This window comes from Poecilia latipinna, unplaced genomic scaffold (assembly GCF_001443285.1).
Source record: "Poecilia latipinna isolate Pla-1442-1.1 unplaced genomic scaffold, P_latipinna-1.0 Scaffold146, whole genome shotgun sequence".
Classification (NCBI taxonomy): Eukaryota; Metazoa; Chordata; class Actinopteri; order Cyprinodontiformes; family Poeciliidae; genus Poecilia; species Poecilia latipinna.
In genome coordinates, this window is record NW_015112762.1 from 39,742 (window position 1) to 58,041 (window position 18,300).

General features: G+C 39.2%; 1 protein-coding gene across 1 annotated transcript; it reads left to right on the top strand.

Moving 5' to 3' along the window:
* Positions 1-5,108: 5,108 nt before the first annotated feature.
* On the top strand, positions 5,109-10,809 carry pou4f4 (POU class 4 homeobox 4). Its single transcript, XM_015029188.1, has 2 exons — positions 5,109-5,522; positions 6,585-10,809. Exons 1-2 carry the CDS (start codon positions 5,403-5,405, stop codon positions 7,512-7,514), a joined length of 1,050 nt encoding a protein of 349 aa, XP_014884674.1. The 5' UTR covers positions 5,109-5,402; the 3' UTR covers positions 7,515-10,809.
* The last annotated feature ends 7,491 nt before the right edge of the window (positions 10,810-18,300 follow it).

The window sequence follows — 18,300 nt, forward strand, 5'->3', positions numbered from 1 at the left end:
AGCTTTGTGGGATGTTAGATCCCTCAGAGTCTATGCTACACCCCGAACATACGAAGGCACCCATGCTTATCTGCACACAGCACACACATGCTCTTACTTTGTTAAATCACACAGCTTAAAATACTTTCTCTAACAGATGCATCTCAGTGACATGTATCCTCGCCAAAGAAAAGACCCTCCTGAAACTAAAGCTAAGTATCTCCAGTAGCTGAAAAAAATGTTAAGACATTAGGTGTGCAGAACTATTTTTACCCGGGGAAGAGTTATAAGGTCATTTACAACTAACTTAAAGTGTATTATAGTACAGTGAAAGGTTGCCTACAAGTGAAATACATGAAAGATGGCTGAAAATCTACACAAGACTGAAAGCATCTCAACAAATTTACCTCAAGTTTAGATCATTCAATACTGGAATTCTGAGGTAAAAGTATTCCAGTGGCCTGAGCTATGGTCTTAGTTAGCGTGCTTAATGGTTAAATTTATGACAGTACAATAAGAAAAGCTATGGCTTGTCCAGCGTGGTTGAGAGAAAAAAAATGTAACTGTACAAAAACAGAAGCACAACTTTGCAAAGTTTCATCTAAATGAATCTCTTTTGGAACATTGTTGTTTGGACAGATGAGAATAAAAATGTTTATCCATGGAGCACAAACACAAACACCTCATACACACTGTCAAGCATGGAGGTGGAAAAGTGATGATTTGGGCTTGCTCTGCAATGAATTCATTTGTATGCCAAAGTATTCTAGAGCACAAACGTTGCTTGTATTTAAAGCACTGATTGGATTTGGAAACCAAACACAAGGGTTGCAATACAGAACCCCTCCTTAGGCATCATGTGTTGCCCATGTCCATCCTGTGAGTTGCAAACAACCTCTCTTTAGGTTAGTATCTCAACAGCACACTTTGATCAACTTGAACAATGTAAAAGCACAGTGATTCAAAATGGGAGGGTTGTTGTTATGTGTTTTTTGTGGAATTATGATCTGAAAAACTGGTTAAGCTTATAGCATCACATCAATGCGCAGAAATCTCACATAGCACAGTCGTCTTCTACAACAGATCTCTGGTCCAGCAACTTTCTCTAGTTCTTTAGGGTGAGAACTCAAGATGTCCCTTCCCCAGAAGAGATATTTGATTCTTTGCCCCCAACCTTACCCAGAACATGAGTGACTTAAGACATTCCTGGTTCATCTTCACCACTTACTTGGGTTTAACAAATCTGCCCAACAGACACTGCAGCACTCTCCAGTTGAGTGTCCAAAGCATTACCCAACAGTTTAGATGATACAGTCATTTAGCTTAGCAAAAAGTGACTTTATACTAAATGTGCTACAGACCATGTGGTGGAGAATGATGTTGTTTATGGGTCCAATGTCAACACCTCAATCTGATTCAGATTCTACCTGTCCCACCTCTTCCCCTTTTCCAAGTAACACCATCCTTGGGATAACAACCCTTAATCCGCCCCCTCCACACACACACACACGCACATGCACACACACACACACACACACACACACACACACACACACACACACACACATACACACACACACACACACACACACACACATTAACCCAGGAAAACATTACTGGTGTTTTTCTCAAAACAGCCTATCATCAATTACGTCTTTCCAGCAAACTCTAGTAATGAATTACCTTGTTTGTTGCGGAGATGCACATTGTTCCTGAAAAAACATACATACTGGTATCTGCACATAGTTGTAAATATGCTTATTGGTGAGACTGAACCACAAATCCAATGAGATCGTCCAAAAATGGATAATGCATATTAGCAGGAGACCATTTTCTGTCAGAAAAGAAGAAATTCAATGTTTTACATGGAATGAAACATCACATTATACATGTTTGTCTGAGACTTAGTGCAATTTGTATAAAAGGAGAAAATTTGATACTCATTTTATTTGCCAGCAAAGGAAGTAAATGTTTAATTCAAACAGTTTTTCTTGCTCAATTTGGTGAACTTTGAGTGTCTGAAGCATTCTCTCCCCTGCCCGCAGATCCTTCTCTGATCCCAGCTGTTCTCCCTGCTCTATGTCTGTACAGTGTCGCTTTCCCAAAGGACTGTCCTGGCTGCCGGCGTCCCGGAGAGCGGTGATGTATATTTGATGAACGGGTGCCGGGGACCCTCTGGAGGGCAGCAGCTAGGGCAGGACAATAGGTCTCACTCAGGTTTCCTGACTCTGTGACCAACAAGGAGGCTCTTGTTGTCGGTGAGTCAGGGCTGGCGGTTCAGCCACGAACTGAAGAGCAAGAGGCAGAGTAACAAGAGCAACACAGATCCTGTTACATGGTACAGACGAAGGATGCTTATTGGAAAAAAACCTGTGAAAATTCTGTTTCTGACACATTCAGAGCTGATTCCCAAGGGAAAAAAACACAACTGTAGCATCAAATAAAGGGAGGCTGAGAGTTTGTTTCTGAGTTCCTGCCTTCAGAGCATGACACAAAAATGATCATCAACTTCAATAAAGCTGGTACTTCTCTGATATTTAAAAGTTCTTCTCACTTGTTGCAACACATATATAGGGACAATTTTACCTCAGTTGCATCATTTCAAGATGAATTTGCATGCAGACATTTGCAGATTGTTTCATCCAGTGCATGAGGTCATGTAACATATCCTCACAATGAACATTTAGGAATCTGGCCTAAGAAGCCTCAGAATTAGATTCTGGTCAATTATAAATCAATTTATTATAAATTGATTTCCCGCAACTTCCTCAACATCTTTTTTTTTTTTTTTCCCCAGCATTATTTATTTTGATATTCTTGAAACAACTTGATATCATTTATTAATTATTTTCATTTTCCATCTGACTTGGATCTTGTTCTTCTGACCTGACATATATTTTGGGTTCTTTCATGAAGTTTGCATTTTCTCCCTAAGAATGCAAAGAATTTCTCTGGGAACTCCAGTTAAAAGTGACTGTGTGCACGAGTGTTTGTCCTGTGTGTGTCTGTGTTGCACTGTCCACATGACGGATAAGTATAAATGGTGTACAAAAAGATTTTGTCATTTTTGAGCACACTTTCTTCCCTTTATTAATTTTTACACTGATTGATTCTCCGATATTCAAAGTGTCAGTAACTCCATAAATACAGGTAGAGGTATCATGAATTGTACATTTATCTCAGGAGATCAGTTTTATAAATGAAACTTGTTTGTCATTCAGATTCATTGCATTCATAATGTTAACTTTGTGCAAGCTGCCAGCTAAAAAAAAAATTTTTTCAGAAAGAGTGACTTTTGCATGAAACCAGTAAAAAGGGATTTTTATTACAGAAATGTCAGCCCTCTGATTAAGGATGTCCCCAAAATGTCACTGTTTGTAAAAACATCCCACTTATAGTCTGTGCTGCTTTACTCTTCCTTCAGACGCTGAGATATTGATTTTAAAATAAAACACAACATTAACTTTGAAGATGTGAAAAGATGAATTTGGACCATTAATTATCAGACCATCTCTCCTTTTGGCTCATGCAGTTGTAAGTCATTCCTTGGATATATGTCTGTGTGAAAAGTTTCTTGAAGCATTGAACCCACTTCAGGGGGAGACTATCCCTGTTGCGACTGTGGAGACTTTTTCCCTCCACTCAACTTTCCATTAAAATGCTTGAATGAAATCAATCAATAAGTGGGAGAATAGCCCCCTAGGTTTAGCAAAAAGAAAGTATTTAGTTTTGAATGCATTTTTAATTTCTATTTTTAAAGAACCAGTAACAATGATTTATCATATTTATAGTAGGTAAGTTTTTGTTTTTAATTTTTATAGATGACATATCAGAGATGGAGGCAGGGAACACTGCCAAATATTCACATCCCTCCCACTATGAAAGGAGACTTTGGGTGTTTATGGGCATAATTACCCAGTTTGTGAGGAAACCTGCCTTACTAGCAGGCTGTGACCTCTGACCTCTCACAGTTCATGTGTAAATATTTCATTGTTTGCTGGTTGTTCCGTTCAGTCAGGCCTGTTTATTGTTTAATTGAGAGAGGTGGGCGTGTTTCTGGGGAGCAGGGCATCACTTCTCACAGCCAGAAAGTGAATGAATCACAATTAATTTATGTGTTAGTTGCTAAGAAAAGGAAATTGGTGGATCTGGAGGCGTTTGGATATTTTTTTCATTAATTAAAACTTACTTTAATGACTTTTTGTTACAATTAAAACAATTTTCATGAAATGCTTTCGTGAACCACAAAAGGAAAGTAGACCTATACGCTGGAAGTTAATTTCACTTTTTTTTTGTAGCCTAAAAGGCTTAATAACTATTTTCTTACCGAGAAATTTATAGAACATTTTGCAAAAATATTCCTTTTTCTTGCTACAACTTTGATGTGTTTCACTGGAAGTTTATGAGTTGTCACTGTGAAATGGAAAGAAAGCCATACGTGTCATATTTTGTTACTAATAAGAATTTGAGAAGTGCAGTTTGTATAATAAAACTTGAATTGGAACTACCTGCCTCCAGAGGTCTGCCTGGTTGTGATTTCATCTCAGTATAAATCCAGTTGACCTGTGAAGGCCTCAGAGGTTTGTTAAAGGACTTTAGTGACCAAGCAACAACAGGAAGACCAAGAAACACAGCAGACAGAGAAACAGGGCTCAACACCTATACACTCCACACTTCTCAATTTTTTATCATCAATAACCCATAGTTCATTCTTTTTCTTCCACTTTGTGTTGATCTGTCACAGACAATCCCAAGTTTGTGGTTGGAATATATAAACAAGTAGGGCAGCTTTTGTAAAGCTTTGTACAGAACTGTGACTTTTTCTAACTTTAACTTTTAATAATGCAGATTTTTACATCTTGCAGTAAATGCTTTGTTATGGAAATCTTGGTGATTCCTGTTCTGACATAGCTTTTTGTTTGTCCCGGTTCTAATCTGCAAATGTTAAAGAAACATTTCTTCAGCAGAGTGCTACCACAAAGCGTCCCTTCTGGTTGTGGGCGTGGCCACAGCCAGGTTTCTCCATGTGATTGGTGGAGGAACGCAGCGGGAGGGAGGACCGGTCCTCCAATGAGGAGCAGCCTGTGAGGCAGTGGTCTAATATAGGCGCCGGAGGCAGGCAGCATCTTTATTATAGGAGTCATTCAGTGTGGAAAAGCAGACAGAAGGTCCACAGGAGTCCAGGAGTTACTGCTCCTTACCTTTTTTTTCTTCTTCCCTGACTTAAAGGCGAAACTCCCTGAGTCCGATCCAAGTGACTTTTCTTTTTTTTTTTTTTTTTTTGATCCAAACCACCTCTGCGAGCGGCAGGTTGTTTTTTTTTTTTTTTTTATTCCTCTGCGAGGCGTTTCTCTCTAGGTAAAATCACCAAAACGGAGCCGAACGAGGACGACGGACAGCGACCCTCCCTCACTTCTGCAATCATGATGTCGATGAACAGCAAGCAGCCTTTCAGTATGCACCCCATCCTGCACGAGCCCAAATACACGCCCCTGCACTCCAGCTCCGAGGCCATCCGCAGAGCCTGCCTGCCCACGCCGTCGGTGAGTCTCACCTTCCTGCCCGCGAAACTTCACAACAAAAGCGCAAACCAGCCGCAAAATGGAGACTTTTTTTCTTCTTCTTCTTCTTCTTCTTTTTTTTTGAGGATTCGAATAGAGGACTTAAAAGTACAAGGATGTTTCTTAATTACTTAATTTAGTGGGTAAAATGAGTAAATTCGCACCAACAACTTTTAATTCCGTCTAAATCCGTTTTACAGCTTTAAAAAATGTAAAGAAAAAATTATAAAAATAGATTAATGTGTGATCACAACGGCACATTTTGTCTACAAACGAAACTGTTTAATAAAAACAGCCTTAAAAGTTATAAGTTGGAGAATTTTTTTCGTTTCTACTTTGCTCAACATAAATGAAAATAAAAGATCTCCATTATATGATTGTCTTGTAATGTTCTTAAAGGATTTAAAATGCAGAAATCCTGAAAATGTTCTTTAAAGAAGGAAAACGGATGCTGCGCTTCCACAATATGTCTGAAAGTGAAAGAAAAGTTAAAGATGGATGCACAGTGCGTGGAGTGAACTCGTCTTTTCTCATATTGTCCCATTCATATTCAAACTGGTCTCGTTTCATCGTCCGCAGGAATAATTCAGGAGATCGTAAATATAAATTTTAAATGAATATCCTTCCACGCGGACACGCTGCCGTGGCTGTAGGAAGGAGCCGCTGACAGGTTGGAAAACGGAGGTCAAAAAAATCTAGTCAAAGTTTTTTCTTTGGAGGTTTATAAAATGTCCAAACGGCTCAAAATGATCATGGTTGCAAATTTAAACAAATTCTTCGTCTGTTTGGTGATTTTTCCTCTAAAAGTATGTTAAGTTTTGGTTTCAAATTTATTTATTTATTTATTTATTTATTTATTTATTTAATTATATGCATTTTTCTTTTTACTAGTGTTTTATGTTAAACTATCAAATAATTAATTGTTTTTAAATATTAGAACAAGCAGAGAGAGTCTGGCGCACTCCGTCAGTTTAATTAGCAGCAGTGTTGGTTTAGTGGCAGATTGCTCTGACGGCTCTGCCTCTGTCCTTCCTCCTCTCTCAGCTTCAGGGCAACATCTTCGCCGGCTTCGATGAGACGCTGCTGCAGAGAGCCGAGGCTCTCGCCGCCGTGGACATCGTGGCCCAGAAGAGCCACCCGTTCAAGCCAGACGCCACCTACCACACCATGACCACCATGACCAGCATGACCTGCACCCCGACCTCCTCCTCCGCGCACCTGCACCACCCGTCGGTGCTCACCTCACACCACCACCCGGCGCACCACCAGCCGGCGCAGGGACTGGAAGGAGACCTGCTTGACCATCTCACCCCGGGGATTTCTCTGGGAGGCATGCCCGGCTCGGACGTCTGCTCCACGGCCTCGCACACGGCTCACGCCGCGGCTCACATGTCTGCCATCAACCACATGCAGCACCACCACCACACTCAGTCCATGAACATGCATCCGCACGCGCTGGGATCCCACGGCTCCCTGGGGAGCGCTGGCGGGGACGCGGAGCCCGACCCGCGGGAGCTGGAGTCGTTCGCTGAGCGCTTCAAGCAGAGGCGGATCAAACTGGGCGTCACTCAGGCTGACGTGGGAGCGGCGCTGGCCAACCTCAAGATCCCCGGGGTCGGCTGCCTGAGCCAGAGCACCATCTGCAGGTTCGAATCCCTGACCCTCTCACACAACAACATGGTGGCCCTGAAGCCCATCCTGGAGGCCTGGCTGGAGGAGGCGGAGCGGGCGCAGAGGGAGAAGATGTCCAAGCCAGAGATCTTCAACGGTGGCGACAAGAAGAGGAAACGCACGTCCATCGCCGCGCCGGAGAAGCGGTCCCTGGAGGCGTATTTCGCCGTGCAGCCGCGGCCGTCGTCGGAGAAGATCGCCGCGATCGCCGAGAAACTGGATCTGAAAAAGAACGTGGTCCGCGTTTGGTTTTGCAATCAGAGGCAAAAACAGAAACGGATGAAGTTTTCTGCGACGCACTGAAGCAGACTGCGACAGACCCGAGGGTCTCTGAGCCGGTTTCCACAGAGACAAACCAGAGACAAGCTGCTGAGGCTGGTCTGCTGGAGCTGCACTGTCAGAATCAACAAGGTACCAGCACGGTACCTGCGCCTTTTTTCCGCGGGAAGAGGCTCTGCGTGGCGCACAGCCAGGGCCGCAACGATGCGCACTCAAAACAAGTTTCACAATCTCTTATTGAGTCTTAAATGACTCCAGTCTGGCTTCGCACATTCAAATACATAATATGTTGTTTCAAAATGTAAGTTTAGATCAAGTAAATTTGCTTCTTTCCTAAGAAAGATACCAGATAAGAAATACCGTTTCAGATCGACTGTCAGGGCGGTACTTAAAACAAGTCACTTCATCTTTTCCCTCAATTTAATATGATTTTTATACATTTTCATTCTTAAATAGAAAGGCAACTGATGTTAGTTTTAATTTCAGAGAAATTAAACTGGCATCTTTTGTGATTCTGACAGAATCTGAATAATCGATACACTGACAAAACCTAATTACTTTAAATTACTTGGTTAAGTTGGTTATAATGAACAGCTAAACTTCTACATTTTTACATTTTGTTGGATTTAATTTTAAAATAATTTCTGAGGAAAATTATTACAAGTTCACCCGCTAGGAGACATTTAATTAAAATATTAAATGCATGCCCATTTTTAAAACGTGTCAAAATAAAATTGTTAAATTCTGACTTATTAAAGTCATTCAGTTCATCTAGGTTTTCATCTTATGCTAAAAATAAAAAAAAGACTATTTGTTTTGCTGTAAAGGCATATAATGCCAATGAAATCACGATAAACGACTTCTGTCAACACTGTAAAAATGAATTTTGGAGAGTATTAATTAATGCCCATTGAATTTTAATTTGAATAAAAAAATGTGTTTAATAATGGTTAAATTCTCACATTAGGTACTTTCTTCCGATGTTTTTTTATAATAAATTACGTTACTGTTATTCTCATTAACTAAGAAAAGTAAGGCTCATATATTTTTATGGGTCTTAGTGGGAATTAATATGCATGTCCAAAACTATCATAAGATTTGAGGTTGAGAAAGTTTCAGTTTCACCTACAATTTAAGTTTTCAGATTGAGCTAGTTTAGCAACAGTGCTAGAGCTAATGTCAACTCGCTACCTTGCTTACTTTCTTAACCATGAAGATATCATTGCTAATGAACGTCATATGGAATCTATCAGAAGAAGACGTGTTAGCCTTTCAATGACAACCACAGCTAAGTTGATCCATTCCTTAGCAATAGTTGCCTCTGGGCTAGCAAGTTCAGGATGCTAGCAAGTTTGACCTTAGCATTAACATTGTCGCTAAACTGGTTGACTAAACTTACAACCTCTTCAGTTAATGATGTTATCCGGTCATGTATGTTGTTCTCTAACAAATACACAATGACAATAATGAATTATGAATCTCCAGTGAAGATTTCATGAAATGCAAAGGGTTTAATGAAAATGAATTATATGGAGTTCTTGTTTCAATGATTAAATGCCAAGAATCAATCTTGGCATCAGTAATCGCTATGGTAGGCAAAGGATTTTTGACTGGTTGTCTTGCAACTAAGTTGTGACAAAGTGCTGCAGGTGCATACATTGTAGGGAAATCAAGGAAAAGTACAACAGGATATGCTCAGTACCATCCCTGTGCCTTTAATGATGTCATAATAGATTGTGTAAGCTGGGTTTTGGGAGGGCAGATTTTATCTCGATTAAATAAGCATATTGTTTGAAGCAAAACTTCAAACAATATAGAAAAACAAATTTATGAACTGAAAAAAAAACTATATTCTAGGCAATTTTAAGTAATTTTACAGAATTTCCGTCTATTTTAATCTGACTGTTTAGTGGGGTTTTATCCATTTATTTACATAAATAAATCTCAATGTTGTTAGAATTTAACCACCATTCAACATTTTGCATTCAAACCAATAACTAAAAAAAGTACTTAAGTTTAATACCTTGCAAAATTCATTTTTACAGTGTAGGTTGTTTGAGAGCCTCCCTAGTGTTAACCGCAGGTCGCAAAATTGTACTTTTTGGAGCAAAAATCACACAGTTTGGTGCTCCATTCAGCTCAGATGTGACTCGGGGAGACCTGCGGACTTTTCACCGCTCATCATGTTTAAACAGGAACTTTTGTGTTCTGCCTCACACCGTGTACCTTGTTTGGTCCTGACAGTGGAACCGCAGACAGAAAATAGACTCAGTGACTTTCAAAGCTGTTTGCATCTCCACAGAATAAACTGCTGCTCTCTGACTGAAGAGCAAAGGCGACCGTTGTGGTGGAAAAAGTAATTATTGTACAAAAATGAAAATACTAACAGCGGGAAATGAGGAATAATAGTTAATATTTCCCTCTGTGGCCCGGAAAGTTCTTTTTATATTTATCAGTGTACATATTTGTGAATATATGCACTTCCGTGTGTGGAAACTGTCATTGAAATGTATTGAATTTTCCTCCCAGATGTTTTTGTTGGGTTGCTCACTATTTGGGGGGACAAATCAGACCAAACGAGTAGAAAAAGATAAAATAAGTCAGGATCTGGTGCGCAGTTTGTGCAATCAGCGTCATGGGTTCCTCTGCAGAAAGGCAGGGGAGGGGTTGATGTTTCTGCGCGTTTTGCTCCAAGATGACCAACACTGCCCCCCTCCCAACCCTCATGTTCCCTTCCTCATTTCCAAAGTGAATGCATTGCAATAAAACGCAAACACACACTCACGTATGTAAACACGCACGGATACACACATTAACACGGCGTAGCTGTGCGTCTACCTCATTACGCAAGTGATGGCACATTTCTGGTGATTTTGAACACTCTCTGGTTGGTTCTTGGACGTGCTTTCTGTTTGTTTTCTCTGCCACTGGCTGAATTAGGCCTGTAGAAGACTCACTGACGTGTAAAACCTGTTCACCGCGATGATGCTTCGACAATCAGATTATTATGAGTAGTGTTGTTGTTCTCCCCGCCCTCATGAAAACGAATCATTTCGACTTCTTCTGATCACTGACTCGTTTGTGGAGCGCACTTTGTAGATATTCTGATGAAGGGAGGTGTAGTCGGCCTTATTTATACATATTTTTCAACACTTCTGAGAAGACTTTATTATTACTTGTATTTTTTTTTATGTTGAATTGTTATTTATTTGAATTTAATTTATTCTGGAAAAAGAAAACATTTCATTTGTGAAAGTGTGCTTCAAATGTGTCTCTGTAAAGCTGCAGAAGCTGAAATAAACTGTGCACGTTTTACGTCTGAAAGCCTTTCTTCATCGTTTTACCTGCTGGTCATTGTGATTTTTTTTTTTTTTAAGTAAACATTTAATGGTGCTGCTCGTGCAACACGAGCTTGGATGTGCAGCGCTCCTGTGTTTGCGCCTCTTGGAGAAAACTGTGCGTGTTTTACGCGCGGGGCTGAGCAGCTGCCGCTCTGAAACAGGAGAAGCCCCAGAGGTGAAGGAGCTCCGTCTGAAAGCTGCTTTCCCAGCGGTGATGAATAGGATCTGATACTTGAGTGACTCTCATATTGATCAACTTTGCAGGCTATGAAGTCTACACAGCTCTATCCCATCGTGCCCGGTGCCGTTTTCAGTTTCTTAGCTGAGTAGATGAAAAGTTCCGGTTTCTGAGGATTTTAAAAGCTTATGTTTAAAAAAATAATAAATACAATAAAAATGACGAGATCAGAGCTAAAAAGGGTTGACATCATGATCACAAGACCAAAATAAGACCTAGCGAGAACTAAAAATAGATCCATGTGGCATAAATATGCCCCAGGTGGTTTAAACCGAAACTTTAAAAAGTGAATAAATTAATCTAAAGAATGTGGATCATGATATAAAACAAGCGATTTTTGTGCATATTAACAGTTTAGTTTAATTTCTTGATGGAAATGTCTGCATGTTGTTTTGAAACATTAGAGCTCACGTTAACATTTAAATTTGATAAATAATAATAAATAAATAAATAAATAAATAAATAAATAAATAAGTGTAAATGACTCCACCGCATGGATCATTTAACATACATCATTTGAAATAACGACTAATGGTGAGATATTTGAAAAATTTTCATGAAATCAACTAAACTGTTCTTTAACTTTTGAATCTGCAGATGAAATAAAGAGCGCAGCCTTAAAATTTGTGTGGAAATGTTCAACACTGAATAAAATCTATTTGAAAAGTCGAACATTTGAACTAATATGACTTGAAGGATTAGAATTATTTAGGATAAAGCAATAAGGAATATTAGGTATAATTGTAAACGCGAACAGTTTTTTTATTTATTTATTTTTTACTTTGTGGAAAGCACGAAGTTTAAACGTCTGAGACTTCAAATAATTTATATTTATTATTGCATACTCATTTTTATATAAGTATTGGCTCCTTTAAAATTAAATTATTATTATTATTGCTTACGTTGTCCACAACATTTAACATTGTTAAGATGATTTTTATCATATACTAAGCGCTATTATTGTTTTTACTTGACAAAGCCCATTGACTAAGGACAAAAAATACATTTAAAAATGTGAGTTATACCTAAATCATAAATGTGTTCACAAACCAATTTTGTAAAGCGTCACTTCTAGAAAAGGTCGTTTAATGTAAATTCACATTTTTATCACAGTAACAAAAATTCAGTCTTCATTTTATCAAGAAAAAAACCCATTAAAACACACACACACACACACACACACACACACACACACACACACACACACACACACACACACACACACATTTCATCCCAACTTGGTTCAGCGGGTGGTTTGGGTCCATAAACACATTATTAATGAATAATAAATATAAGCTGTTATGATACTATTGATTTCTGAGGGTGTTTGTTAAGAAGCTGCAGTTGTGTGTTGTATAACAGGAGCTCAGGCCCCGGTCCCCTTCGGAGCAACACAATACAGGCCTTCACAGCAGCGGGACCCCAAACAAGCACCTGGGGGCCACCGGAAGGCCAGCAAAAGGAAATAAATATCCCAAACAATTCTTCCGTTACTATTTTCTACCAAAAAAACCGTTTTAATGGTAACAACATACATTTCTCCCATATTAGTTCAAAAGTTTTAGAATAGTTTTGTTATTCTTATAGGTAAACATTTACCCTTAAGTGAAATAGGAAGTCATCTTGATTTGAAATATTCAGCATTACAGCTTTTGTAGCCTTTATATGTTAATGCAGTAAATATATATATATATATATATATATATATATATATAAATGTCAAATTTAGACACATCAACAAAAAACCTATCAGAAAAACATGTTTTTGTTTGTTTTGTATATGAACTGCTTTGTTTGCATTTTATTCTATTAAAACACATTTATTAAATATTTAAAATAACAAGCAAGTATATGCTTACCCATTGTACTTGATGGGTAATCTTTTTATGATGTGTTATCCTTATTGTATTTAAAAATTTTTGCAATAAATAAATAAATGTGTCTTATTGATTTTTTCTTTTCTTCTTTTTTTTTCCTCTAGTTTTTCAGTGCCTATCAGACAGTGGCTGGCTGGCATGTTGGTCTATAACAAAGAATGTAGTACATGGCTTCATCAAAGTTTAATGGTGGAGCGGCTCTCCAGTTCAGTGCTATAAATTATATATAATTGACCGTGTAATCAATGTGAGCAGTGGATCAAGTTTTCCTGAAACAAACTGACAGAATGCAAATATTCAGAGAACAACAATAAGAGAGAAGCAGGAATATGACCAAACTCTTCTCATAATGTCCTCAGAAGAAGTAATACAAATATTATTTAATCGTTTGTAAAGGAAATAAGACGCATAGCTACATTTCAAAATGTTTCTGAATTTTGTGTCTTTGTTGTTGTTTTTTAAAAAAGAAATAGTTGTATCAAAGTCAAAAATTTTTGACTTCCTTCAGGTGTTTGTTTTTCTTTGATAGTATTTCTCCAGACAAACCTGTGCTGGAGTTTTCTTATTTAGTGGAAATCTTTGTTGCTTTTCAGAAGGCCCCTGATCTAAGCCTGCAATCTACAGAGCACCTGTGCAGTTTAAAATAGCTCTTTTAATAATTCAAATCTTACAGAAAAATGACTGTGTTTTTCTGTTCTTCTCCATGCGATGTGTCTTCCACTCCAGACTCCACCCTGGATGCTCTGGAAGAGCAGATAAAAGAGCTTTTCCCCAGATAGCTGTGGGTAATTGTTTGATTTAAATAATTAAGGATTGGGAGACCTCATTTTCATTCTCTGTGTTTTCTCATGTCAGATCCAAGCAAGAGCAAGTCAGACAGCAGACTTCCTTCAGCGCGAAGCAGGAGAAGAGCTGATGTGGCTGCACACAAACACACTTTCCTCCCAACCTTTACATTTCAGTCAGTCAAAATGTCTCTAATGTGTTGTTACCGAAGAGGGAAGTAACATCACATACAGCTTCCTCAGCGCCTTACATTCAGAGGTAAGGCACTAAATGTGCTCTGGATGTCAGACTTAAACATATATTTCCCTGGCATATATGTAGGCCTGCTTCTGCAAGAGCAATTGGAGTCAGCTGGAAGCCAGTCAAACTTTTCCTTTCAGGTTATTTTCTGCTGAGTAGCTTGGTGTATTTATATAGAGCCAATCAGTATGACTTAAGTCACCAAACATGTTTGTTGCTGAATTTGAAAGGGCTACTTCTGGCTCTGCGGTCAAAATAGTGCATGGAATTTATTAAGTGGGGCTGAGTGAGGTAGTTATGAGTAGTGAGTGATTACCAGATAAAACTGCAGTTTGATATGTTTATTTAAAAAAAAAAAACCTCATATTTGTTGAAACTGTCACTATGTTGTGACCGTGTGGTAGGCAATAATTTGTGAAAAGATGAAGCTCCACTCCCTTCTCCCAATGCTAACTGGAAACAACCAATCAGAACCAGGAGGAGGGTCTTAGAGCTGCGAATCACTCTTGTCGCACTGCTCATCCTCCCTCCCCCCCTTGCTCTCTGCTAAGCTGCAGCTTCTTTCTGATACCAGAGCCTGTTGTGAATGCCAAGACTAGTTAGCATAGCCACCGATGACGACAGATAAACAGTTTTCCTAATATGGTAAGTTGTTCTCCACCATTAGAATATTGAGCAGAGCACATGAGTTGATTGACAGTCTTAGAACCCTCCTCCTGACTAGTTAGAATCAAGCTAACAGCTACTCAAGCTAACTGTTGTGCTGTGTAAATCCAGCGGCTATTAAGAGTCAAACTAACAGGCTTTTTAAATGCAGTGACCCAGATGTGACCCTTAGCTATATTTCTTAAAACATTCTTCACTTTTCTATTGCTAAAAATATGAAACCTGAAACATCTTCCAGTTCATGTTTTACTTTCTTACTTTATGAATTTCATAATCTAAATCATGTTCTTTGTTACAGCTGCACTTTTTTGCATTAAACTTGTATTCCACACCCTCCAGTGTCAAGGAATGACACCGAGCGTAAGCTGTTTTACTTCACACCTAAAAGCATGAAATGACACCTGAAAAGTCTAAAATCATAATTCTTCAGACATAACAGGCCTGAAAATGATGCTTCCAGTGTGGACAGCCGCCCTGCTACAGCGCAGCAGCCTTCCAAAGAAGAGGACTGCATTCACACTGCAAGCGCATCTAAACCAGCGTAGAAATAAGAGCTTCAGACACCTAATTGTTGTCTTTGTTGAGTGGAAGTTAAAGGATACATGGTTTTACAAATAACAGCATGAAAAGTGTGGTGTGCTTTTTGCAGCCTGTTACAGGGTTCTATCTGGTAGAAAACAGAATTATTTTCTGTCACCTCTCACCAGCTCCCCTATGCCTGTGTGTTTAAGAAACTAGATGTAAACTTACCTTATGTAAAGTTTCTAGAGCAAATATCTTTGTACACATGAAAGTTAGCTTTGCATTAGACAAAAGTTACACAGGTTTTACATAGCAAGATATAGGATCTTGTTCTGTAGTAAACATTTCCTTAATATTGATTTTAAAAAGTACTCCAACTGCAGATTATTTAACTAATTAAGACATTTTTCCCATGTTATAAGTGAAATAACCTGTCACTGGAACTAATACTTTTTCATCAATATTAAGAAATTGTTGACTTAAAACAAGCTCTTGTGTCTTGCTCAAACGTTACTTATAAATTAGTTTAAACTTATATCAAGTGTACTGAAATTACTTGGTAAGATTTGAAGTTGATGCTGTTTGTTTACTAACGCTCACTAATCACTGAGGAATTGTAGAATTATTTCTATTTCACTTGAAAATTGAGACTTTAGACCTGTCACAAATCCTATCCTGTCTGACTTACTCTTGTTTGGATCTGACATCCAAAAAGTCCAGTTAAATTAACCAATTTGTGTTTACCTCCAAATGTCTTCCTGGTAAAACTTCTCATTCTGTTTGATTGAAGATATTTTCTGTCATGAGGTGGTGAGGAGAGAACGCTGAGACCCAGGTTATGGTGAAAAGATGATTTAATGAAGTGGCTCAACACGGTCCAGTCAGGCAGCACGGCAGGAACAATTAGCTCACAGCTAACAACCGGTAGCAACTGACAATGTGGATCTTGAGCTTAGCAAACCAGGACTGTACAGTTCTACTGGAAAGCAATAGACACGAAAGACAACGACAAACTTAGACACGACGAGGATCCAACGAGGAACACAGACAACAGGTGGGTTTAAATACACACAGGGTAATTAAGGAAACGAGACACACCTGGGGATCAATCAACGGGGAGGACAGGACAGAGACTCGCAGGGAAACAGGAAAACATAGAAAAACTCAAAAATAAACACACAATAACACGGATCTTGACATTTTCATTTTATTCTAAGCCATCTGGTTCATGGTGAGCTCTGTATTTGGCTTCATAAAGGCTGCCAAAGTGTTTCTTCTGTTCTTCTTTTAGGCCTTTTTACGTAAATAAATGCATGACTTTTAGAGCTTGCATCAATTACACCTTAGATTTTCTAGACCTGATTGAAAAGGAAACCCTACAAAAGCAGCAACTTTGTTTCCAGCTTCAGCGTATTTCACAGGTAAGTGTGAGGTGCTTCATCTGCAGTTTGCGCTTGTTTCTTCTTCTTTTATGTTTGAATTTGTCTCGTTACGCAGAGATCCCCCGCTGGTGCCTGCACCACTTGGTAAAGCGTTATGTGAACAAACAGAGAGCATGAGCTTTCCCTCGTCTCCTCTGCTCGCTCTCTGTGAACGTTTTTATATATAAAAAGGGGGGAAAAAATCTTCCAGGTAACTGCTTCTGCAAAAGAGCACATCAACTGCACCTCAGTGCAAAACCTCCAAACCTTCTGCACAAACTGCTCCGGTTTGAAAACATGTAACCGGGTTTCATTCTGCACCAGGGGAAGAAATAAACATCAAGTCAACTGGAAAGTGGTCTGTAAGGTTTTTGCTCCCAGCAGCAGCAGCAGCAGCAGCAGCAGCAGCAGCAGCAGCAGTGGTGCCTTATGATAGCAAACGTGCCACTCAGCGGGGAGCAGGATCAATATAAATAAGCAGGAGATGCTGTTAATTTCACTCTTTTTTTCCAGATTACTCCATCCACTCCTCTCTGGCATGTGTTTCCATGAAGCGAGGAAGCGCATTTTCATAAATAGACCTTGGCCGAGCGCTGCGGCGATGAAATTTTAATGAAGCTCGGAGTCTTGAGTGCAGCACTGGGGCCTTGGAGAATCAACCCTCTGTTACATTACTATGGCTTTCTCTCTCTCTCTCTCTCTCTCTCTCTCTCTCTTTTTTTTATCAGACACCCACAAACACACACACTAATTCAAACACAACCCCCAAACACTACACGCACACACAAGCACGCACACACACAGTGCTGCAGCAATGGTGCATGGGGCAGCCAGCTGCATATTGACAGCATGGCTAGAAAGGGAGTAGACTGAGGGGCGGATGATGTGTATGTGTGCATGCGCTTGTGTGTGTGTGTGTGTGTGTGTGTGTGTGTGTGTGTCGGGGATTAGGAAGCTGGTTTGAGCGTGCTAGAGTTTTTAAGTAGAAAGTAGAGCTTCATTTTATTTGTGTTTTCTTTTTTGTGGTTTTATTCATTGTAACTTAAATAAGTTGACCCCTGTTAGTGTTCTGTCACGGGAATGATTCGTCTACACACGCACACACATGAATACACACGCACACACATGAATACACACGCACACACACCACAAGCATGCTTTCTGCCGACAGACACATGGGAAGTGTTCAATTCTGTTGATGCAATATTTATCAGTGACGTTAGAAGATTAATCCTTGGTTTCTGCCACTTGAAAGATTCTTTATTTTTGGGTTTGGGGCTCACACTCAGACACAAACACAACAAGTAGGTTTGTGATCCTACGAGCATGATAAATGAAAATAGTTTTCATTTATCTCTGTTTCTTAGCTAAAATCTCAGTTGAGACACATTTCTTTTGTTTGCGTGGTTTCTAAGTTGGACTTAGATCTGGATTTTGATTAGGCTGTTTTAACACATAAATATGCTTTGATCTAAAGCTGTCCATTGTTTAGAGTCTTTTTAGATTATTTTTTTCAGTTCCTTTTATCATTTCATTTATTTATTAATTTTGACAGCTGAGAGGAAGTGGTTAGACCAGCTGATCAGAAAGGTCCACTCTGGTGTCAGACAAAGGAGCGTTATGGCAAATCCTTCCTGCCAGCAGCTGTTAGACTTTATAACCATCACGCTCCCAACAAACTCAATAAGTGTTCGCATCCCTGCCAATATTTGTTGTTTT